General features: G+C 39.1%; 1 protein-coding gene across 9 annotated transcripts in view; it reads left to right on the plus strand.

Moving 5' to 3' along the window:
* DTNA (dystrobrevin, alpha) overlaps positions 1-26,064 on the plus strand; it is a 451,930-nt gene that overhangs the window by 366,913 nt on the left and 58,953 nt on the right. For 2 of the 9 annotated variants that reach the window (XM_006889170.1, XM_006889174.1), the window contains exons 7-11: positions 2,202-2,368; positions 6,772-6,896; positions 10,789-10,797; positions 15,693-15,776; positions 25,932-26,009. The exons of 1 other annotated variant lie outside the window; for it this stretch is intronic. In XM_006889170.1, coding sequence (XP_006889232.1) covers positions 2,202-2,368; positions 6,772-6,896; positions 10,789-10,797; positions 15,693-15,776; positions 25,932-26,009 — 463 coding nt within the window. Of the gene's footprint in view, positions 1-2,201; positions 2,369-6,771; positions 6,897-10,788; positions 10,798-15,692; positions 15,777-17,231; positions 17,515-17,585; positions 17,676-25,931; positions 26,010-26,064 lie in introns of those variants that run through there. 6 more of the 9 variants (XM_006889171.1, XM_006889173.1, XM_006889175.1 and 3 more) reach the window with 5 other exon arrangements.

Genomic DNA, 26,064 nt, shown 5'->3' on the forward strand with positions numbered 1-26,064 from the left:
CTAATGCGTACAATATTGCTGTCCATAATTTGCAAAAGTTATCATTTACAGATGTAATGTTTCTCCTTCTAAAGACATAGAGATCAGATTTAGAAAGGTACTGATAATAAATGACAACAATAATGAAACTTGAGAGAAAGAGATGAGGTATTCAACTTATGTCAAAACTAACTTAAAATAGAGTCTTTAGAATGGGACTGTGTCACAAGTTGAGAATTATTTTCATTAGTTTACATGATAGGAGCAATTCTTCCTAGACACTTGGCCAAGAATAGGTTGGGCAGGTTGCAAAGTTTAGATGTTAGCAACTTTCTAATTTTCCATTGTATGTTCCAGATATTGAACTTCTAATTTATATAGAAGTCAAGAGTGATGTAAATTTTATAATGTGATTTTTTAAAATAAAAATATATGTTATTGGGTGTTGTCGAGTTGGCTGCACCTCAGAATGACTTTATGAACAGCAGATATGAACCTGGCCCTGTCCTGAGTCCTCCTTGCCATCTCTGATGTGCTCAGACCTGTTGTTACAGTCAGTTGTGTCAACCCGTCTTATTGAGTGACAACAGCAATGGGCTCACGTGGGTCAGGCGTATGAAGATCAGACAGAGTTCAGACCAGGGCTTGTAGGGTCTTTACGAGTCATACTCAACACCACCTAACAACAACATGTGTGTGTGTGTGTGTGTGTGTGTGTGTGTGTGTGTATACAAACTTAAATATAAAATACAGTTCAAACTAAAGTAAAACATGCAGCAGTGTATTGTTCAAGTTAATCTCCAGGCATTCTTATTTTTTTATCTGATCTAACCTGTAATTCCTCAAGATGTGTGTAGAAAGTACTATTTCTCTTGCTAAAATCATTGTTTCTATATCTTTTATAATATAGAATTTTACAATATAATAGGGCTAAAATTTGGCATTTTTAATTCCTTCTCAGAACATTTAGCAACGTCTACTCTTATCATCTCTCTTCATTTAAAATTATAAATTTATCCTGTTTCATAGGTGATAAAAATATAAAGAATGAATTGAACAGGTTCTGTGCAGGCACAGCTCATAAGAGATGTCCTCCACCTCCACCCTTTTACCCATATGCAAAAGCAAAGAGTATTCAGGGTCCAAATCATACTGTCACACAGGCTGAGTTCAGATTACTGCTAACAGTTCCAAAGCGAATCATTTCCAATCATCAAGCTGTAATACCATTCCTTCTCTCTCGGTATTTCCTGTTGCAGAAGGTGAGCTTCCTGGGCTCTCTTCCAGAGCAATTGAGGTCCAGATACAGGTCCCACCCCAATCTCTCAAGAGCCTGAAAAGGAACATAAAGTACCTGGTCATGCTTTAAAAAAATAAAATAAAATCTATTTTGTTTTTACAATTTGCTGTTTATCTTCACTCATTCTCATTTGCATTCTTATTCCTAGAGAGCTAGCTGGAGACCACCTTTACCTTTACCTAAGGCAAGAATTGTTGTTGTTTTAATCTCTTTAGCTCAGAGCCTGTGCACCATTGCTTGCATCTGATTATTAAGTAATGTCAAATCTCAAATATTTTACTTTGCCTGCTTTATCATGCAAATTTCCTGCCAGAGCACGTTAAGTGTTTGCTTAGACAATTCAAATTAGAACCAATCCAATTAGAGTCATATAATTGAAATATCTTTGGGGAGTCCTCAGGAAAGAGAATAAGAACTCTGCCTGATAGATGAAGATAATGCCATTCTACAAGTGCCCACTCCATCGGCCACTTTGCTTTTTCAAAGTAACTCAGTGCTCTCCTCCAGGTTTTCTTCTCTGTCTCCACTCCCCCCTTTTTTCCTTTTTCTCATCCTCTTTTTCTCTGATATTTGTTCTCTTCCCACTGGACAGGCGGCTGTATTCATCCATTGTGTTTCTGAGTCTCCCAGTAAGCTGGATTGGTCTCCTGGAGACAGAAAGCAGGTTTTTGGAAAGATCAGTTGGTTTGAGTCATTGATATTCTTGTAATGTAAGAGACGGGAGTAGAGAGAACAAATGGTATTACAGAGAAGTGTTGTTAAAAGAGCACGCATTCTCCATCATTGTTCCACTCTTTCCACATACTTGACAAAGGTGGTCAGGTTCCAGGAAGAAGCTTAAAGCAAGATATGATTCCTGTTAAGCTGCATTTTTCCTTATTCTGGTTCTTTTTTCTCTGTTTCTTCACTTTCTTCCCCTTAGTCTTCCATCCAGTTGAATGTTCCTACTGCCACAGTGAGAGTATGATGGGATTTCGCTACCGATGCCAGCAGTGTCACAATTACCAGCTCTGTCAGGACTGCTTCTGGAGGGGACATGCCGGCGGTTCCCATAGCAACCAGCACCAAATGAAAGAATACACGTCCTGGGTAAGGCGCAGTCCATACCATGCTTATGGATAAATGTGGGAGCATTGCCCGAGATGAAGGGAATTATCGAGGATTGTGACAGAAGGAAAGAACAAACTTACAGCTCGGGTCTTTCAACCCTCTATCCTCCGTCCCACCCTCCCTTTTTGGAATCTTACATATCTTGATGAACTATAGCTTTAGAAGCTTCCTAAGACGCAAAATACAGGAATCCTCAAACTGTGTTACTTCTTGGATTGATTTTGGTAACAAGCTAGTATTGATTTCAGTAACAGCTGAACAGCCAGTAGCTCCTGGAACATATTCTTATTTTCACAGTAAGTTAACATCATTTCCAGGGTTTTTAATTTGTTTTGCTTATTTATCTGGGGGCCAGGGGTTGTCTTTCCGGGGGAGGTCAGCTTCGAAATTATTGTTTCTTTTTTATTAAATTCTAGAAACTTGTATAGGACTGCAGTGCAGCTTCTTGCCGCTAGACCACCAAAGCTCTTTTTAGAAACTTGTATGTATATGTGGGTTTAGTAATCCCATCTCATTTTATGTCTCTGCAGGGGTGGGAGCATTGTGGTTATAGTAGCAAATCATCTTCATGAACAATCAAAATGACCAGCTTGCTAAAGGCGACCCGCATGTGTCTGTCCAAGGGGTAGATGTCTTCTCAGGGGGACAGGGCACTGGTTCTGGGAGAGGAGCTGGAGGATCGCCGGGTGCTTGCTGTTCCAGTGCTGTACTGATTGCTGACTTCTGGCTCAGTTAACGCTCCAATGCTTCTGTTCCTCCACTTCTGTTAAAGTCCTCTTCTCCGCACAAGTTGTTTCTGGTGGCCTGGACCAACAATCCCTGCCAGTCCTTCCTGGAAGAAGAGTTTGATTACAGTTAAAGCAAGCCTTGGATGATCTTTCCTATATTTTCATATATTTAAAATTGAGCCAGCATTATTTAAAGCATAACTGATGATTCTTTTAGAAAAGATCCTTCAGAATATCCCTTTCCCCCTCTTTTTTTTTACTTGGTTTTCATTCAATCATTCCTATGCATTTTGTTTTATAAAATTAATTACAATTGATCAGTGCCACTAATTTCATCTCATCAAATCCTCACTGTACCTTGTCCTGTCCATCCATCTGCTTATCTGTGCTCCGTCTCGCTCCCCTCCAAATCTGTCACTCTTCCACTATTACTTCTCTCTGTGTGTAAGCCTTCCCTTTGCTTCCCCCTTCCCATTTATATACATTTTAAATCAGACTGTTCTTCCCTAAGAGTGAATACTTGGCATTGAGAGTCAGAATAAACCTCTGTTATCACCTGTCAAGATCTGAATTCCCATAGCGGCTCTTTGCTAAGGCCACCTATCCCGAGTGCTTCCTGCCAGCTCGGATGCTGCCCTCACTTTAGTTTTGTCACATGCTGAAGCTGACATATTAACATAGATTATGAAACACAATTTCACATAAAGAGAAGGAAAAAAAGTTTTTTTTTTCTTGTTGTTAACATATTACCAAACTTTAAACTTGTTCTGTTCTAAAGCCTGGAGTACTAGTGCTTGAAGATCAGTCATATTTCATTGTCATTTTGTAGACACGTTGCAGTCACACTCTTTCTTAGGACTCATGGGCTCTTGAATCATATGACCAGGAGCTGTCTCCACAAATCAGAATCTGGCTCCTTGAGACAACAGAGTCCCATGGCTTATAGGGTGAAGAGCTGTTGATTCTGTTGTCATTGTTGTTGCCGCTGCTGCTGCTGCTGCGTTATGTGTTCTAAAAATTTGTGCTGCCAACCCAAAGGCTCGAGGTTCGAATCCACCAGTTGCTCTGACGGAGAAAGATGGGCAGCTTCCTCCTGAGCAATTTGAAGCCTCTGAAAACCCTCTGGAGAGTCAGCTGTGAGTTGGTTTCCGCTTGAAAGCTCGAAGCAACATCAAAAGCCAAACAGGGACTTTTCAGCATTGCTCCTATTTCTGAGGTTTTAAATAATAAGGACAAAAGTCATTTTGGTATAATAGCAATTTTGGGATGTATGAATAACAAGAAGTGAGAAAGGAATATTTTGGTTAGCAATCTATTTTATTGGAAGACTCTTTTTCACCATTTTGGATGTGATGTTTTAACATAAGCATTCCGCCTGCCTACATGGAGAAGTAACAAAGCGCTCTGAGGAAAACAAACAAAAAATCAACTTGACATTCTGAAGACTCAGGTTTATGTTCCAGTTTTACTTCTGGCTGGATGGTTTAGATCCCAGCTTAAACTCTGCTCACCTAGAATCTTATAAAACCCCTTGTTCGTCTCTCTCTACTCTTAAATTCTTCTCCCCAAGGCTTTTTTCCTTGGTGGAGTAATGCTTCTAGAATCAAATCCAATCATGTCGCTCCTGTGATTTCAAAGTCTAATTGGCTTCACTGCCCCTGAGATACAGGCCACAGTCCTTATGAGAAAAGTAAGAACGGATGATTGGCCTCCTGCCTCTCCAGATGGGCTCCTGTTGCAGCTTGGCTTCTGCTACAGAGCCATGGTGGTGCAATGCTGTAAGTGTAGAGCTGCTCTCTGAAAGGTCAGCAGTTCAAATCCATAAACTGCTCCACTGGTGAAAGAGAAGCAGTCACCTATAAATATTTACAGACTGGGAAACCCAGAGTAAAGTCACTGGGAGTCAGGATCAACTCAGTGACATCGGGTCTAATTTTTTTGCTGCTGTTGTTCGCTTTTTTTTTTTTTTGCTTGATTTTCTTTTCCTGAGCTTTGACCAAGAGGAATCCACTAACTCCCAGGTCCCATGTACAGTAGGTGCTTTTGTTGATCACAGCAATCGTTGACAGTAAGCAGTAGGAGGACCAGGAGTCCGGTAGCTTGTTTCAATACTGTCAGCCCAGCATCAGGAAGACTTCAAGTCTTATAAACACCATCAAGAAAACTTAGTGTCTTACACAATGGAATACTATGCAGCACACAGGAGCAATAACTTTGTATATTATTACCTAACTTGGGAGGGACTGGAGAGCATTATGCTGAGTGAACTATCTCAGTCCCACAAGGATAAATATTGTATAAGACCATTATAGTAGAAGGAGTATAAGGATCCAGGATGGGTGGGAGAGGCTAGAACTAGAGGAATGTGGATGTGCAGGGGAAGAGGGGATTAATCCTTGGGTTATACAATTTGATGGGGGGGAGTGAGGGAAATGGAAAGAATTTGTTCAAATTTGTATTAAAATTTTGTAAATAGACTAATAAAAAGAAAAAAGGCAACTTGTGGGTGGGGCAAGGAGGAAGAGGGGGTAAAATGTGCAAAAATGAATGCATGAAAATCTAGCTTTTCTGTAAACTTTTGTTAAAATGACAATTAAAATAAAAAATTTTATTTTTAAAAAAGAAAAGAAAACTTAGCATCTTATAAATAGCCCAGTGAGTCCATTTTGATTCACATAGACTAGGTTGAACAGAGTAGAACAGGCTTTGTTTCCTAGATACAGACTACCATCTTTCTCCCACGGGGCAACTTGGTGGGTTCAAATGCCCAGTCCTTTGATTGGTGGCTGAGTGTGTAACCACTGCACCACCAGGGCTCCTTTCCTCTCCCACGTTCACTCCCTGCCGTCAGGTCAGTCCTGACTCATCGCCACCCTCTATAGGTTTTCCAAGGCTGTAAATGTTAACAGAAGGAGGCAGCCCATCCTTCTCCCCTGCAGCTCTAGTGATTTGCACTCCTGGATGTGCATAGCTTTTTTGGTTAGCAACATTTGACTAGGACTAGGGACCTCTCAAGAGTACTGAAGAGCAATTATGTCAGGTTGGAGACTAAGGTGCACCTGATCCGGGCTATAGTCTTCGCAATTATGTGCTATGCATCAGAGAGTTGGACAGTGAATAGGGCTGATAGAAAGAGGATTGATGCCTTTGAGCTCTGGTGCTGGAGAGGAGTGTTGAATATACCATGGACTGCTAGGAGAACAAACAGGTTTGTCCTGGAGAGGGCGAAGCCACAGTGTTCCCTGGAGTCAAGGATTCTGAAGCTTCATCTGACATATTTTGGGCATGTTGCAAGGAGGGACTGGTCCTTGGAAAGGGACATCATGTTTGGCAGAGTGGATGGGAAGTGAAGGAGAGGAAGACCTTTGGTGAGATGGATCGATTCTGTGACTGGAGCAGTGGGAATAAGTATGTTTGAGATGGCGAGGTTGGCACAGGATAGAACAGCATTTAGAGCTCTTGTACGTAGGGTCGCTATGAGTTGCAAGCCACTCGATGGCACATAACAACAACAACAACAGTGACCAGTTACAGCAGTTACTAAAAAAACTATTTCCTGAATGAATGGATGAATGACTAAAAAACAAAAGCATTGGGTAAAGTCTTACCATACATCATATTCATTGTTATTTCTACTTTTCTTGTTCTTCCCAGAAATCGCCTGCTAAGAAGTTAACTAATGCGTTAAGCAAGTCTCTCAGCTGTGCTTCCAGCCGTGAACCTTTGCACCCCATGTTCCCTGACCAGCCTGAGAAGCCCTTGAACTTGGCTCATATCGTGTGAGTACCTCCACCTTGCCGCCTTTACCCTGTCCCCCGATCAAATGCCATATTTCTTCACTGACACAGATCTAGAAACACGCATTTTGTATCACTTGTCAGGTACCAAGTTTTGAAATCTAGGTAAAAAAGAAATGAAAGTGATGTCAGTGGATTTTTTTCTTGTTGAAGTATACAGAATTAACATAATTCAGCTAGAGGTGGAAAATATTAATAAAGCATAGTTATATGAAGGTTGGTGGACCTTTCTTGATGGGTAGTTGGCAATCAATAGAATGGTAAGAAAAATTTGAAGCATTTTATGTCTTAATATCATATGTGCTTCAGTCTCACACATACAATCTCTTTGTTTCATTTCTCTGCAGATCTTGTCATCTTAAAGATTTCATAAACCTAGAAATTGCATTTTTTAAATGAATTTATGACTAATGAAAAAAATAATTCAAAGTTACATAACTTTAAAAGCATCATCACATGGGCAAGGGAGAGGTGCAGTGATAGTGGAAAGAACGGAGCTTCCTCCCATCTACCCACCTGCCTCAAGATAAGAAAAGAGGCACAAGTAGGAGCAAAGGTTCTTCATTGCACAGTGGTTGTTAACGCTCGGCTGCCAACCAAAAGGCTGTCGGATCAAATCCACCCAAGAGCTGTTCAATAGAACTACATGGAAATATGTTTACATAAAGATCATAGAACCCATTGGGCTTGTCCTGCTTAGTCATGGGGCAGGGGCTGTCAAAATAGCTCAAAGACACGTAAAAAAAGATGGAAGAAAGCTTCTTCCTTGTAACTCACCTGGGCTCGAAAGATAAAGTACATGATTTGCTTCAGTGAACAATTAGGAATTATGAGTCACAGGTACCTCTGTAAGCCCCTAGTGAGATGAGTCCCCTGTTTATGAACTGCCTTTGGTTTGTCACCATCCAGAGGGTCCTATTGCACTGCCTGTTCTGTGTTTGCACATTGATATCAAGAGGTAAGATGTCCGGATCTATCCGTGTTAGAAGTTTAATGCAAAGTTCTGGCTAGTTCAGAATATGAAATAATCAATGCGATGGTGGAAGTGAGACCTTTGAGTAAGCAATGACTCTTTCCCCTGCTGGACTCATACAAATACCACCAAGTGGTTTGTGTTGCCTCATGTCTGTGAACTTTGTATAAGCAACAGGAGACTTTATTTTGTTTACTTCCAAATGTTCCAGGAGATCACAGTCTTCAACAATGCCCAAAGTCTGGCAGCTATTGTTTCTTAGCGGACATGCTTCATTGGCTTAGAGCCATAACAAGCAAACAAAAAGAATGTAAACCAATTTGCTAGAATATGATTACCTTCTTTTTTGAAATGATGCACCGATAGAAAGAAAGAAAGAGTTCTGTGGGTTTTGGGTGGTTTTGGTTTTTGTTTTTAAATCTTAAAATGTTCTTAGGACCAATCACTTGGTTACCTCAGAGAAGTTACCTCAAGTTGCTCCCCTGCTCTGACCTTCCCAGGAAGAGATATTACTAAGAACTCACCTTACCCTCTCACAGTCATTTAAAGGCAATCATTAAGGTGAACATGAGTAAAGAACATAGAGCGAGTTTGCGCTTTGTAAGCCCTCCCTCAAATCACTTCCTCCCAGTGCTGCCAACAGTTTCATTCAAATCTAACTACTGGGTGTGAGGAGAGAGGAGGCTTAAGTAACAACGGTCCTCAGGACACAATGGTTAAGAGCTCCGTTGCCAGCTGAAAAGATTACACATATTTAACCATAGAGAGGTGGGATGTGTCCTCCCACTTGAAGAGAACAAGGGGCTTTAAAGTAAAAATTCATTTCATAGTCATGCTGCAGAATTACCTCACAGGGCTTTTATCCAGTAAGGGCGTGTGTGTGTGTGTGTGTGTGTATACAGATGTGCACACTCATGAGTTATTCAATTAGCTGGTGAGTAATAATTTTTAAACGTTAATTTATGGAGATGATATATCTCATGTTACATGTTTCTTATCTGGGTTCTATAAAGAAATTTCTGGATACCCCCTTAAATTCTATTCAAAACAGCATATGTATATGATCAGTATGTATATGTACATATATTTATTTTAAAAATCCACATATTTAACCAGATAATCATTGACTCAAAATACTGATTTATACTCACAGATAATATATTTCCCCCCCCCAAGGTGAATATCTTCGTTTTATATAGCAAATTGTATGGTATCCTATCTGTGTTAAAACAGAATTGGTTTGTTGGGTTGTTCTGTTTCTCATTTTTAGCTGTCAACATTATTCTCTGTATTTATTTCCTTACATTAATGCTACAAACTGTTATTGATGTAATTTGTGAAGAAAGGGAATTTCCTAAGACATTTTATTTTAAAAATATGTTATACATTTAACTTTGCTAAATTATCCTACACACATAAAGACTACTCAAGTGAAAAAATAACTGTCCGTCTCCTTCAATATTTTACAAAAATCTTCTATAATGAACATAAGTCTGGAATTAATATTAGTCACACTTCTAAATGTATACAAGTGTAATTCTGTAAAATGTAACAAATATATATGACATTTCATGGCATAAGTCATTTTACCACTCAATGCTGTGCAATAGTATAAATTGAATGAAAATTTAAAGGAATAAAATACGCCAGCCCCTTTTCCACTCCTTTAATACTCTTAAATTATTGCAAATGTGACTTAAAATATAAAGATGTAAAGCAGACAGACTATCATAGTGAAAAAAACATTTTTAATAAGGAATGTTACTTGTCAAGTTATATTTTACATATAAAAATATATTCTTTAAAACACATATATAGCAGTACAAATATTTTCTAGCTGTGTCTCTGTCAGGGTCTCCCCTGCTGCTTGTTCAAAGGTAGAAAAGATATTTCTTAACCTTTCATTGCAGTAAGAAACACATATTTGTAATCTCAGGATAATACTCAAATGTATATTATATCTCTTTACACACATGCTTTACACCCAAAGGTAAGAAGGGAGCAGGTAGCAAAGGGTGAGTTTGTTATGCTGATGCACACACTCCTCTAAGTCATGTGCTGGCTGATTTGAAGTGGGGAATGTTACAGTATAAACCCAAGGGCTGTTCTTTTTATATTACAAAAACATGTTTATTGTGAAAAATTAGTGCAAATTCTTCTAAGAGATGTTCAAATAAAAGAGCATAGAATGCAAGTTTTTCTTAAGAGAAAGATAATTATCGTCCTTACACATTCCTGGAATAAAAGCAATGTTATAAAGCTCATGGAAGCGTAATATGTTATATACTATATAATCTTCTTAAAGGCACACAAACTACTATTTTTGGATATGTTCTCAAAATTGGTAAAACTCCTGTACCAGGTGCTAATGTTATGCAGTAAAAAGTCATTTTGACTCCGAGTGACCCTATGAACGGAGTCATTACAAAGTGTAAACGTAAATTGAGACAACAAACACATAGATTATGCTTGATGAGTGCATAATAAATAATTGAGGCTGTTGTAATTACTTACATAATATTCAGTACAAACTTTCAAGTGTGAAAAAAATGGCAAAAATGTGAGATAGTCTAACTCTGAAGCGTGATTAACCTTTTTAAAGCAAACTTAGATTCAAAAGTGCTTGACACACTAGAATTTTTTATAGATTACAGTACTATTATCACATATTTATACATATGGAAATTGACCATGTCACATACTCAAAATAGCTTTATTTTGTTAGAGCCAAAGGATTTTACACACATACATAAAGAAATACTTGCAGTCACAAATAATTCCTTAAGTACAAGCATGTGGTGACATTTTAGTATTTTTGGCATTTGTTGTAGCTATTGTATGGCTTATAAAAGTTACAATGATTAACATTCTTTGTTTTATTACATTTTTTGCTGCCCAAAGTGATACTTGGTAAGTAATTCAATATCCCCAGTGTACTAACAAAGACTTAGAAGCACAGTTTTAAGTGGTTAAGAGACACAGAATGTCCCTGGATGGTAAAACCATTTGTGTTTAACTACCTGTCTGAAAAGAAGTGCTCGGAGTGTCATGGGGGACACGGTACATGCTGGTCAGCTAACTGAAAGGTTGGGGGTTTGAACCTTTAAATCCACCAGGGGCTCCCCAGGAGAGAGATGAGGCAGTCTTCTTCTGTTAAGGTGTATAACCCTGGAAACTGGGTGTGGGGTCAACATGAGTTAGAATACACGTGGGTAGTAGTAGATTTGGATTTTTTTTATTTTATTTTTTGTTTTGTTTTATTTTCCTAAAGTCCCATAGAAAGAAATCCCAGCAATGTACTGCTGTAAAGATTTCAGTCATGAAAATGCCGTGGTATGAAGCAGTTCTGTTTTACAACTCCTGGACTTGAGTCGGAATCAACTTGATGGCCATGAGTCTAATTAATTTGGTGTCTGAGGCTCAGTATGTCCAAAGATCTTGATCTGGAAGATTCCCTGAAAGATCCATCCCTGGGACTTACCTTATCTTCTGCAGCTTATTTGTTTCTTTTCTTTTTCTCTTTCTTTTTTTCCATAAAAGTCAATACTTTTAAAATCCCAGATGACAGCCATTTATTCAATAAGATACTTTAGCACTTAATAATTGAGGAAATGGGAATTTCTGCTTCTTTGAAAAATACTGTTTGATGCCCTGGTTAACCATTCATTACAGGTCACTCATGAACCTCAAAATTTGGAAGAAATTAAAAAAGATACCATTTCAATTCCAAACAAGCTTCAATTTTATCTTGGCTTCCATGAAAGATATTCCAAGATAAGGTTAAACTGGATTTAGCTGTAATTATAATTTTATAACAATAACCATTTTAAACAAATTTACCAAGCAAGTTTAAAAAAACAATTCAGATCTCATTTGTTGGAGACAGGACAAGATGAGAAAGGTTTTCTAAAAAGAAACCTCAAATATGGGATAAGTTTTGCTTTAACACTGCAAAGTTTCAATGAAAATATTTCCTTGATATTCTTCATTTCTCATAATTTACAATAGGCATCCTTCTTTTAAAATGAAGGTGTTCAACTCAAAGCAGAATTCATTTTAGCTAGCCTGACACTAGAGTACTGAAGAGCAATAATGTCAATCTGGAGACTAAGATGTGTCTGATCCAGGCCATGGTCTTCACAATTACTTGCTTTGCATCAGAGAACTGGACAATGACTAAGGATGACAGAAGAAGAATTGATGCTTTTGAGTTGTGGTACTTGAGAAGAGTATTCAATATGCCGTGGACAGCTAAGAAAAGGAATAGTTCTGGCTGGGAGAGGGTAAAACCATGCTGCTCCTTGGAAGCAAAGATTTTGAAGCTCCGTCTGACATTCTTTTGTCAGAGGGACATGATGCTTGGAAGGGTAGAGGGACAAACGTAAAAGAGGAAGATACTGGATGAGATAGATTAACTCAGTGACTGGGGTTGTGAGGGTAGATGTGTCAGAGACGATAAAATTGCCTCAAGATAGAGCAGGGTGCAGAGCTGTGTACATAGAGTTGCTATGAGTCAGAGTCGACTCCACAGCACATAACAACAATACAACAAGTCTAATATTGCTCATTTGTATTAACGATACATTGTAAGTTAGCAATGTAAGGCACTAAAATAGTTTCTAGAATTTCACCTAACCTGTTTAGAGTAAATGAAATAGTTACGCTATGGTTAATCCTAGAGTCTCAAGACTTATTTCCAAAAATGACTGGAAAAACACAACAGAAAACTACCAGAAGTGCAGGCTGGGTTTAGAAGGGGTCGTGGTACTGGGGATATTGTAGCTAATGTTAGATGTATCTTGGCTAAAAGCAGGAAATACCAGAGGAATGTCTGTGTTTCATTGACTATGCAAATGCTTTTGACTGTGTGGATCATAACAAACTGTGGCTGACTCTGAGAAGAATGGAAACCCCAGGAGACAGTCTTCAGAATTGAGAAACACTGAATGGTTCAAAATTGGGAAGAGTGTACTCCAGGAATGTATCCTATCTCCATACATTTTCAACTTATAAGCAGAACTGATTATCAGGGAGGCTGGGCTAGATGAGGAGAAATGTGGCATCAGGATTGGAGGAAGACTCATCAACAATCTGTGTTATGCAGATGACACACCCTGCTTGCTGAAACTTAGGAGGACCTGAAGCACTTGCTGCAGAGGGTCAAGCACTGCAGCCTTCAATATGGATTAAAGCTCAATATCAAGAAAACAAAGATTCTCACCACTGGGGCTATTGGCACAATCATGATGGATGGTGAAGAGATTGAGATTGTAAACAGCTTTAGTTCACTTGGCTCCACAATCAACACTCTTGATACCAGCAGCCAGGAAATTAAAAGACAAATTGCATTGGGAAAATCTTCTGTCAGAGACCTCTCCAAAGTACTGAAGAACAGAGGTGTCATTCTGGAAACTAAGGTGCACCTGATACAGGCCATGGTCTTTGTAATCACTTCCTATGCATCAGAGAGCTGGACAATGACTAGGAATAATAGAAGGAGAATTGATGCCTTTGAGCTGTGGTGTCGGAGAAGAGTATTGAATATATCATGGACTGCTAAGAGAATGAACAGGTTCATCCAGGAGAGGGTTAAACCAGGATGCTCCTTGGAGGCAAGGATTATGAAACTTCGTCAGGCATGCTTCAGACAAGTTGCAAGGAAGGACCAGCCCTATGAGAAAGATGTCATGTTTGGAAGGGTAGAGGGACAGCACAGGAGAGGAAGACCCTCAATGAGATGAATTGATTCAGTGACTGGGGAAATGGGGGTAAATGTATCATATCAAAGACAATAAAATTGGCACAGGATAGAGCAGAGTTTAAGGTCTGGTGTACATAGGGTCACTATGAGTCAGAGGCAACTTGACAACACATTAACAACAGAGTCTTGAAAGCAAAAATAGCCGTGAGTTTTTTAATACAAGACTAAAATTTTTAAATTGCTTAATGTAGTGTCTATTTCCATAAATAAGTTACATTAAATAATTCTATCTTTTTCCTGGAAGATCCTTTTTGCATAATTTCAAATACATCATGTTTCCTGAAGTAAAAATTAAACCATTTCACGAATTCGTATCTCAATCACAGGAACGTCATTTGATTCCAGAGTCTACTGTAATTAATATCTCATCTTAGGATTGAAAATGTCTCTACCAGCAAGTTCAATGAGAATTCTTATAACAAACTCAAATTTCTGCTGACTCAAAAGATTGTCGTGTTCCATCATAGTCTCCGTCTTCTGATCTAAATCCCTTTGCATCTTCTTATGGAATACCTTACACAGAAGCTAAAATAAAGCTAAAATGTGTTGAGAGATGATCTTGTTATCCTAATTATATCATTTCTTGTTTTTGGTTTTTTTTTTTTTTGGTTTACTCTAACACATCAGAGATGGGGAAAGGGTAACAATAGGAGGAGAAAAATGAGACAAAGAGTGATTGAGTTGAGATAGTAGGTGGTTAGGACCAAGAGCAATTCTGAGGAATACTGGACACTGTTTTCTCTCATCTTAATTTTTAAAAAGTCAAGTTTCTAGAACATCTTATATTTATTCATTGAAATATGGATCACTAAGTTGTAGAAGCTCAGTGGATCCTTGTGGAGATTATTCACATCTAAACTTACAACAGCAACCCATTGAAGCATGAGGTGATTTTGCGGCCTTCCAGATGCAGCTAAGTCTCCATCCAGACTGGCCACACCAGGAGAGAAATGATGATCCTTGTGCTCAGAGAGGATGTTTCTGAGACTTCAGAAATTGTTCTCTTTTCAAGAGGCTATAGTTTCTGGGGATCATAAAGTTTCCAGAGATTTTCCTGCTTGAAAGTGGTGCGGGGGGTGGGGGGGAGGCACGTGAAATTGTTGTTCCATTCCAGAATGTGAGTGAATGAAACACTAAAGCTTAAAGCTTATGGATAAACAAACCTGTGATGTCTGGGAATATTCTTCTCAGTATTTTGTTGAGATTATGTCTTTTTGGGAAAATGTGACTTGAGAACATGAATATGTTTCTTAGGACTGCTATCCCAAATCTCCCTAAATGTGGTGGTTTAAAACATCAGAAATGCATTGCCTCTTAGGTGTGAAGACTAATATCAAAATGACAGTGGGGTCATGTTCCCTCTAAAGCCTCTGTGGAGGAAAGAACAAGTCTTGTTCACTTGTTCCTGGCTTCTGGTGGTTCCTGGCCATCCTTTGTTTATAGATTCATTACTTCAAACCACATTTCCCTTTTCATGGTCATGCTCCCTCTGTGTCTGTACCTGTGTCTCTTCTGTTGTGTAAGGACATGTCTCCTATTATATTATGCCTCAACGTTCTCCAATATGACCGCATGTTCACTGATAATGTCTTCAAATCATCTTTCCAAACTAGATCACAGGGAAGGAAGACAGGTTAGAACTTCACCATATTTTACGAGGAAACACAATTCAATGCATAGCAAAACACGCAATGAATCTTTACCAAAGATTTAATTGTGAGGTAAGGTTTTCAAGTAGCGTTTAGCAGTTGGGACTTTTTGGGAAAGCAAAGGCCACACTCCACCATGGGCTATTCCACTTAGTATAGTTCTCTACTCATTTGTGGCCTGCATGATTAAAATGAAAGAAAAAAAACAAAACCAAAAAACACTCAGTGAATCTAATTTGAACCTGTAAAATTTCCTATCTGAACATAGGCAAGATAGACAGTTGATCTTTCCAGCCTCTTTCCTAGAGAGATGGAGGATAAGTTCCTGGGGTTTGTTTGGTTCTGGTGTATTTTTCTGTGTGTTATGTTAACTTTATTTCTAAATTTTATTTCAGGCCTCCCAGACCTGTAACCAGCATGAACGACACCCTGTTCTCCCACTCTGTCCCCTCCACAGGAAGCCCGTTTATCACCAGGAGGTAAGTTTCACTCAAACTATAAAATAAATTCTCTCTTTGATAATGAGCCTTGATTCTGTGGCAAGAAAAATGGTATAAAAATTTGGAGAGAAATTGTTGTTGATGATTGGACAACACGATGAGCATAGTGGATGTGGCTGTGCATGTAAAAAAAGTTACATGTATATGTTCAAATGAAAGCTGTTTTGTTACATCCAGAAGCATAGATATTTACCACTGTAACAGGAACAGGAAAGATCAGTGATGGAAACTAGTTTGTAAATATATTTCATTCATATGAATGCCCTGGAAGAGGGCTGTTGCCTTTTTGGATTAATGTCACTTCTGACATTTATAGTCTATGAACAGTAAGAATGTGATGTATGCTTGCATTTTACTACTGTCACACATGCGTTATACCTCATTGGGAAAGTCATTTTCACAGCTCTCATAGTGGCTTGTTTAAGACAGGAAATTGGAATTTTTGAGATGCAGTGGTGTATTATCAGATACATCCCGGTATTTAAAAGTTCAGCTATAAAAGAAGCTTCTTTTTGGTGAGTCTCTAGAACTAGACACTGAAAAGAGTTTCCTTATAACAAATTTCATGGATAATAACAATATTTTTAAAATGTATATTTATCTGTGTAAGATCCAGTCCTATGTAAACAAAGAGAAGGGCAAACTTTTACTCCTTAAGAGTTATCCAGTATAAGTATGCAGGAGTCAGGAGGTTTACAAAGTCATTCCATCAACTACCATGACTAAAGTACCAGAAAATTAATTCCTAAGTTCTAAAAGAATATTCACAAGAAAGCAAAATCAAAGATAAGGAAAATAGGAGTTAGCACTAAATGTAAGCTTCCAAATGCCTTTCAGCGGAAAGAAAGAAAAAAGTGCAACCTTATATTCTCATATTTCACAAAACAAACAATTATCTTTTTCTTGAAGAGGTTTCTGAGCTATAAATTTCACTCTCATAGCTTAGACCGTTGAAGACAGTGAAATTCAGGCCACGGCCGGGCTTTTCCCCTCCCTGAGTTCCTGTACTTGTGCATCAGAAAGAACCAGAGATAAAGATGATTCCCATAATTGTAATTAGCAGAGTAAAAAGAATATGGCAGTACTTAGTGTTGTGGTTGTATAAATTAAGCGAGTCAGTAACAAGTGGAAGGAGACAATTGAACTACAAAACATCCACAGTGAAATATGATGGCTTAAGCCCTCAGTAACTTACTAATAGTGCTTCTTTCCAAAACCTACCAGTAAATCTAGTCAACCATCTTTTCTTGGGAGGGGGAAGCCAACCCATAAACTATAAAGTTTATGAGTGGACCGGCCAGAGCATCAGTGCAGGGAACACCAGACATAATGATGGTTAGAAAGATGTGCTTTTTTGGAAGGGAGTGCTATATTCTGCAATGTCAAGCCAAGATAGACCCCAACCTTACTGAAGGTCATTTTATATCATTTCAGCTTGGACGGTGCACATGGTGACTGCGTCTAGATGGATAACTTGGCTTCCTCTACCCTAACAAGTCCCTATAATACTCTGAACTGTTTTGTTTCCTTCAGGGTACCCACTAAGCCAATATATTATCATTTCCCTTTTTTGTCCTATTTCAATCCTTCTAGAATATTCCCTGTAAACCACAGATGTGTTTTTTAAAGCGTACAGTTCTTCCTATCACCTGAGATTGGCCTCTCAGTTCTGTTCGAAGGGTGCTGCTGTTTAATAAAGCTGCGTACACTCAATGTCTTTCCTCTCTGAGTGGGCCTTGCTCTGTCCATGGGAGGTTGTAATGAGGTCTCATTGTTTGCATCCCTCAGGTTACTTGAGGGAATAAGTGCACCCAGCCCTGAGGCTGACGAACATTCCCTCATAAAGCTGTATGTCAATCAGCTTGACCACGGCGAACGGTCAGTATCCTAGCCCCAAGTCACTAATCATAGTAGTAGTTCCGTAGCTAGACTCTTAGTCCTTTCATTCCATCACTAAAATCCTCTTGCAGCATGTTTCAGGGGAAATAAAGTTTTTCTGGCCCTTAATGAGACTCTTTAGAGAATTTCCAACTTGAGCTGGATGTGTCTATGTTCTCTCATTTCTACTTACAGTATTCCAATTGCATTTATAGCCTCACAGTAGTGTATATGAGATGCAGATATGTGACAAGTACCAGCTAAGCCTTCTTGGTTGGATGAGTCTGATTTTGTACAGTTTACAAGGCCTCAGATGATGACTCCTACAACTCTTGATTTAAAGAGCCTCGTGAACCCACCATTAGTAAGGCGAGGACAATGTCATAGAGCTGGATTGTATTAAAAGCAATTTATACTTTTTCTGTTCTGCTGTTCCTGAGCCACATTTTTTTAATCCAGGTAGGACAATCAGATTCCTATTAAAGTAACAGTTTCTAAATCAATTTTGTGCTGTTGGCACTTCATTATACATATACTTGGTAATGCTAGAGGTGGTTTCACTGTTAAATTTGTAACTGTCTTTGCACTAAGTTAGGTAGAGGTCCATCATGCTGGAGATGTAGATATTGGTTGAAGACTCTTTTTCTGTTATTAGAGTGGAACCCAAAACGAGAGGATCAGAACTCTATCTTCCTTCACTCATGTTCCTTTCCAACTGACTCTTTTAATGTAGGATAAAATCAAACAAGTCAAACTAGTGTTTGTCAGTGTTAAGGCAGCACTGAGAGAGAACATAAGGAACTTTGTCACATAGATATTTTTATTTTACCTTTATTTCTAGGCGTCTCTATTGTGATAGTTCTTAAAAAGATAAAGCCGAGTGAAGATGAATTGCAGGCTCCACCTCAGCGTCTCTCACTACAGACGCCTGCCTGGCATTACTCACCTAGGAGCCTTTACAAGTGGGCATCTTTGATCCTCAAATAACACTAGGTCTATCATTGAAGCCTTTGGCATGCTAGTAATCTACTTCACACAGCTTTACTAGTATAAAATTCTGGCTACCAGCACCATGGGCCATAGCTCCAGTTGCTAGCTCTATACCTGATGCATTTGTCCAAAGCTTAATTTAAAAAGGGGGTCGGTCTTCTCGTGTGTATGTGTGTGTGTGTGTGTGTGTGTGTACGTGTGTGCAGGCACACATGCTCCATGCTAATTACAAGTTAGATAGGATATGGGTTTCATGACACAAATCAGTGCCCAAGTTGTTTATTTTCTTGACCATAAACTGTTGTATTTCTAAGCCTGCATTGTTTCCTTAGACATGCATGAATTTACCTAGAGACTACCTCAATTAATGGAAAGCCACCATCATGATAAAAATAGGAGCTCACAGTGTGAAGTGGGTAAGGACGAGCAATGTTAACTGGGCTTTTGAAGATAGCAAATAATTACTGTAAACTGTATAGTGATGCTGACCACAAATCCAGATGCAGAAGACTCTTTTCTTTGTCCACTTCACTTCTCAAAGCATTACTATTTTCTTTATTGACCTATTTTCTATATTGATATCATGCCCATTTTTTAAAAATATTAATACTTTTGCAAAAATACTTGCCTGTCTGTTTCCCTTGTCTAAAATAAGTTTCACCCTTCTGACATGGAACAAAACTCAGCATGGTGGCTCAATTTTTAGTCAGAGAATAGACAGTGTGTGAGGTGAACAGTAATCCCAGAGAGGGGACTCCCTGCTTCTAATGATCAGCCATTCAAGATAGAAAAGCTATCATTTACCCAGGGATGAAGCTTAGAAGACAGGAAGGAGTAAGATAGAATGATACTCAGTATCTTACAACAAAATGTGTGTGAATGAAAAATGAGTTTACTTTGTCAACTTTCACTTAGGTCACAATGGGGATAAAATGGTTTTTAATTATGTACCATCTTCTTCATTGGCCACAGTATAGAAACTGAGAGTCTGAGTTAATAGTCTTTTACCTCCAATATTAGACACATGACTTGAAGGTTTCGCGTTTATTTTCCTAGTTGTAACTGCTAAGGTTGTGATCACACTACCAAATTGTTATTGTTGTTGTTACCTGCCAGTGAGTCACCTGTGACTCAAAGCAATGCTATGTACAAAAGCCCTAAAACCCTCCTCTCTCCTGTGCTAATCTTATTGTCTCCAACACATCTACCTCCATACCCCAGTCACTGAATCAGTCCATCTCATCGAGGGTCTTCCTCTCCTCTGTTGTCCCTCCACCCTCCCAAACATGATATCACTCTCCAAGGACTGATCCTGCTTTACAACACATTCAGAATATGTCAGACGAAGCTTCAGAATCCTTCCCTCCATGGAACATCTTGGTTTAACCCTCTCCAGGACAAACCTGTTCATTCTCTTAGCAGTCCACGGTATATTCAATACTCTTCTCCAACACCACTTCTTAAAGGCATCAATTCTCCTTCTAGCATACCTCGTCAGTTATTAGAAAAAATGTTTTCTAAATCAGAGAGTGGCAATGCCATCTAGCATGCACTTTTCTGATTTAAAATGGCAATGAGTGTCTACTGACCCAGTGTTTGACTCAATAGTGTGAGAAAGGCACCTCATTCACCTAAATGCTTGTCAAACCTGAGTTTGTCCCAGTGCAACAGTGTTTGAGTGAGTTGGTTTTAATTTTCAACCAAAGAAAGGTTCACTTCACTATGTCTCCTTTAGCTGCTTCCCCTCACCAAATCTTTTTGCTTTCTCAAAGATTCTTTGCCTGTCGGTGTAGGCTTCTGATCTAAAAGTGTTCACACTAAATTTTACACATTTGTGCTTTGGAAATCTAAAGTAGAAATAAAATTGAAGAGAGCTCTGGTTGCCTAGTGGCAAGAAGCTGCACTGCAATCAATCCTGAAGCCACGCAGTTCGAATCCACCAGATTCTCCGCTGGAGAAGGAGGGGCAGTCTCCTCCTGTGTCAATCAGATCTGACTCGATGGTACACAAGAAGGAAACAAAAAAATAGAAATAAAATTGAGGGACTGAATTCCATCTCTATACCTAACAATTAAAAAATTGTTGATTAAAATTTAATTAGTTGCTAAGTAAATTATGGCTCATTTTTTTGTTCATCTGCAGTTCACTTTTTTCTGGGCATGTTGTGTGGAATTATCTGGAGTTAGTCTGTGGTCTGTGTTATATCAGAGCTCCACTATTGTGATAGAATTTTTCAAATTTGAATTAAATAAGTCTTCATGGAGTATTCCAATTGCTTATGTTAAAATATGAATACATAATTAAGAGCACTGTCGACCTTCTCTTCACTTTGACACCGTCTCCCTCTTATTAGAGATGCTCTTTATTTGTCTGCACATGCCCTTCACCTACCATCACTTTCAAGAGGCTTTCTTTGCAAAAGTACAATTAATGCAGATTTTCTGTATTAGAAACAACCCAGTAAACATGGTAAATCAAATATAACCTAAGAATTCTTCTTATTTCTTCTGTGATAAATATTCAAGATGGTTCAACGTTCATGCTAGTGTGAGTGAACCACAGTTTGCTCCCTGAGAACAGTTTTTTGGTTTTTTTAAATTTTTTTTATTTTATGTGTGTGTGTGTGTGTGTGTACCATCAAATCGGATCTGACTGGTACAGGAGGAGATTGTCCCTCCTTCCCCAGCAGAGCATCTGGTGGATTCGAACCGTGCGCCTCTGGGATTATAGTGCAGCTTCTTGCCACTAGGCCACCAGAGCTCCCCTGAGAACAATTTTTATGTACCTTTGTTAAATAGCACTTTTATTTCCAATCTAAGACATTGAAAACTGGAAAAGCAAAGGAAAGCGGAAGACTCCAACTGAATTTACATTTGTTATAGCTTCAGTGTTAAACCGTGTTTAAAATAGTGAAAAGGTAAATTTTATCTACTTAATTGAGGGTTTCTTAAGGAGACAACCAGTTTCGCAAACCATTTTTCACATGCCCAAAATTAACACAAGTTATGAAATTATTTAAACATCACTGAAAATGAAAATATATCTCTTAAATTGCCATTGTTCAGGTATTGTTTTCCTTTTAAATATTGTGATAATTACAATCTCACACTATATAATTTAGCTCTACAGTGGTATTGCTCTGGGAAGTCACATCTTCACCTTTAATTCATGTTCAAGAAGAAAAGAAAGGTATAGGCACATAATTTCATGAATTGAATACAATTCCCCTCATGACTTGTGTTCTAAAAGACACATGGCTCACACATGTTAAGTTTAAGAGGTTAAAGGTGGGATACATTTTGATTTGAGGACATAGGATGTAAACTGAGCTAGAATGGCATTATGGGAAAGCCATCATTCTGTTCTGACACACTGATGTGCCCACCTGCTTATCCCATAAGAAGAAAGTACATCCCAGTGTGCTTGTGGTCTGACCCTAAGGTCCACAATGGATGGGAAACATCACCCAACTTCATGTAAACTACTCAGATACAAAATGAAAGTTTCAAAATCTAAATTACTATGCCAAAAGTTGTAAAACTATGTTGCTTTGGGTTAAAACAGACTAAGATTGGATTAAAACAGACTAGGAACAGAAGAGGAACATGTTTTGGGTAAAATAAAATATTGCCATTACATTTGTAGCTTAGGGGATCTTTTGTCACTTCCTTAAGTCTTTGGGAGCATCAGAAGAGAAACTGATGGAAGACCCAAGTTTTAAGTGAATATACTCTTCATCCAACTCTCTGTTTCCTTGATATAATTTTAGAAAAGAAGCTTTGTGAGTTTTCTCCTTTTTACCATTCAGTTGGCCTCCCCAGTCAGTCATATTTTTAACTTAAGAAGTGATAAATAAAAGAATTTGATAGAAGGTACAGAACCTATAAGGACATTAGTTCCAAAAGTCAGAAATGCCCCTCACACTAAAAATTAAGTGCTGTAACAAAACAAAACATTCATTTCTGCAAACCCAAATGCAGATTGTATAACCCCCATATTTTCCAAATATTCATTTGTTTCCAATCTTTCCATTTCCAGGTTTCTGTTTCCCAGAAAATCAGACAGAAAGTTAGATGGGGCGGGGGGGGGGGGGGGGGGGGCGGGTCGGGGGGAGCAATGTAGTTCCTGAAGAAGGGGGGGGTGGGGGGGGTGGAGTTTCGATGATTCCTTCAAGCCACTCACTGGCAGAGAAAATGCTGTTAAAAGAAATGGAGATATTGTGTGTTGAACATCTAGTCTTCTGCTTGAGACAGGGAAGTACCTGGAAATAGGGAGAAGAAGAAGATGGGAGACAGAAAACAAGAGTCAAGGGGCCCAGAGATTAAATGAACCATATAAGGAAAAACTAGCCAGCTAGGACCTTGTCCCTCCACCCCCCAGCCTTGCACTCAGCTGATGGCAGCAGTCCCAATGACAAAGCAAGGCGTGGAGCTGGATTTCCAAGCCTTTACTGATAGATCTTTTCCTCCCATAAGATTTCACCAGGGTCGTTCCCATCCTGAGCCTCTTGTGTTTCTCATCACAACTGGTTCCTTTTTTTTCCTCTTCTTACACATTCAGTATCAAATATTCTACCTGAATAGTTACTAGATTTTTATTATTATTATTCAAGAAAAAAAATACCACTGCAGCCTCTAGAATTCAAAGAACAAGAAACTGTCAACCCAAAGGTAATGACTCAGGTCTGAATCTACCAGCTACTCCACAGGAGAGGATGGACAATCCTCCCTGCACGGCTTACTGCCTCTGACTCTTTCAACTCAACAGCAATAACCATAGTGAGCACAGCCAACACTGTTTTAAAACAAGAATTTCCATTCTGTATATCATTTTTATACAGCTATTTATTATTATTATTATTATTCATTTCAATGAACATTTACAGAGATTGTGAATTTCCATTCATTCATTGTTGCACTTTTCTCCCCTCCCCCCCAGTTCTCTCGTCTTTAAAAGCAAAAGAAAAACTCCTTCACTGGTACACAATCCCCCTGCACCCTCCCACCCTCACCCCGAGTATACTCCACTCTGCAACCCTCATTCCAAACTCTTATGATAATCATAATGCCCTAAAATATCATTCTAAAAGGGGTACCCACCCACTGCCAGGAAGCTGGATTCCAGCAATCCTCCGTCAAGTTTCTGAGGCTGTAATTCTTCAGGGGGCTGAAGGCTAAGCACCTTTTTCTAGGAGCAGTGAGTGGATTCAAATTAGTGATCTTTCAGTTAGCAACCCAACACGTTACTGAGTGCGTCAGCAGGGCCCACTGTCATGTGAGGACTCGTGGAACTATGGTGAGGACTCATGGAACACACACACCTCACCTATAAATCGACTCAACTTATTTCTGTCGAATAGGAATCACCTCATAGCTGACCCTCCTGTGATTATCTGGAGGCTATAAAGGGCACAGGATTCTGAAGGTCTCTTGTTTTGGAAGTAAATGGCTAATCCTCCTCCCTTGTCTGCCTTAATTTAGATGTTAAACTTAGTGCAATAACTGGCAGACAAATACTTTACCCAGAAAAGCAGATGAACTTCACTTCCCATTGCAAAAGGAACCAATTTAGTGTTGGTTCCCCACTCCCCTTTTTGGCACCTGTTATTTGGCACCAGCTATCAGGAAATCAAATTTGCATTAGGGAAATCTGCTCTCGGGGACCTCTCCAGAGTACTGAAGAGCAAAGATGTCAGTCTAGAGACTAAGGTGTGCCTGATCCAGGCCATGGCCTTTACAATTACTAGCTGTGCATGAGAGAGCTGGATAATGACTAAGGATGACAGAAGAAGAATTGATGCCTTTGAATTGTGGTGCCGGGGAAGAATACTGAACATGCCATACATGGACTGCCAAGAAAACTAACAGGTCTGTCGTGGAGAGAGTGAAACCACGCTGCTTCTTGGGGGCAAGGATTCAGAGACTCTGTCTCACATACTTTGGGCATGTAGCTTGGAGGGATCAGTCTTTGGAGAAGGATATCATGCTTGTAAGGATCAAGGGACAGTGCAGGAGAGGAAGGACCCAGATAAGATGGATTGACACAATAACTGGGTTAATGAGGGCAGGTGTGTCTGAGACAGTGACATTGGCTCAGGATAGAGCAGCGTTCAGAGCTATTGTTCACAGGGTTGCTATGAGTCATAGCTGACTCAACAGCACATAACAACAACATATGGCACAGAAAAAGATTGTCTATCCTTCACCTTTCTCTTATTTTAAAAAGTTTAATTCACCATATAAATTACTAAGTTTAAAAAGAAAAACATTCCTAAGATAAGAATTTGCTGTGTGGATGAGCTTTATTCACCAGATATGTATCTAGGAGCTCTCGTGGCCTGGTGATAAGAAGCTACACTGCAATACCAAAGACATAGAGTTCAAATCCACCAGTTGCTGTGTAGGAGAAGGATGAGCAGTCTCCTCCTGTGGGATTTACTGCCTCTGAAAACCCACTGGAGGGCCAGCTCTGAGTCAATTCTAACTTGACAGCAAACAACAACAATGTATTTAATATGGTCACAAAGAATACAAATTTAACAAACACCATCATAAGGCCTAAAGGCTTATTTCTTGGTTTCCCTGAAAATTTTCTTTGGAGCTTCACCTCCAGAGTCAGGTAACTTGAGCTTGGATTAGTAAATCATTTCTAATATTGCAGAATATCTAACTAGGATTTACCATGTGTACCATGGTAGGTTGCTAACCGAAAGTTACACAGTTCAAATCCACCAGCCACTCCACAGTAGAAAGGTAAACTGTCCCCTCCCAGAAAGGTTTACAGCCTCAGAGACTTGCTAGAGAGTTTATGAGTTCAAATAGACTTGAGGGCCATGGATATCCTTTTAATTTAGTCATCACAGGAAGTTGAATGATTTCTAAAAGGCTGGCAAAAGTAGACACTCTTAAACAGAATCTACAGGCTGGCAGGAGTTAATACACTATTGAACTGTTTATAGTAATGTTTACTGTAGTGAATGAGGAGAGCTGTCATCATGAATAGGCATTTGCATTGTAAATACGTGTTAGTGAATCAAACAGGAGTCAAATCAAGAATGATGGTGGCTGGAATTTCTATTACAGTTGTGGCTCCACTCTTGGTTTGAACTCTGTGGACACTTAAGAACATCTTGAACATTTTAAAGTAATGAGAGATTCGTCCAAATGGAGTTTGGCTATGGAACTTGGAAGTGTCTGTTGCCAGTTTCTGTTCTCTAATGCGTTGCCGTGTTTACGCTCTTCTTGGCTTTCCCATCTTATTAACTAGCTCTCCTCCCAAGGACAGTGAAGTAGAGCAGAACAAACTTCTGGCTAGGGCTGCACCAGCTTTCCTGAAGGGCAAAGGGTAAGTGAAAGAGAGTGCCAGAACCCTGAGCTAATAAACTAAACCAGATACTTCT

The sequence above is a fragment of the Elephantulus edwardii genome, unplaced genomic scaffold (assembly GCF_000299155.1).
Source record: "Elephantulus edwardii isolate Elephantulus edwardi_28Jun2011 unplaced genomic scaffold, EleEdw1.0 scaffold00076, whole genome shotgun sequence".
NCBI lineage: Eukaryota > Metazoa > Chordata > Mammalia > Macroscelidea > Macroscelididae > Elephantulus > Elephantulus edwardii.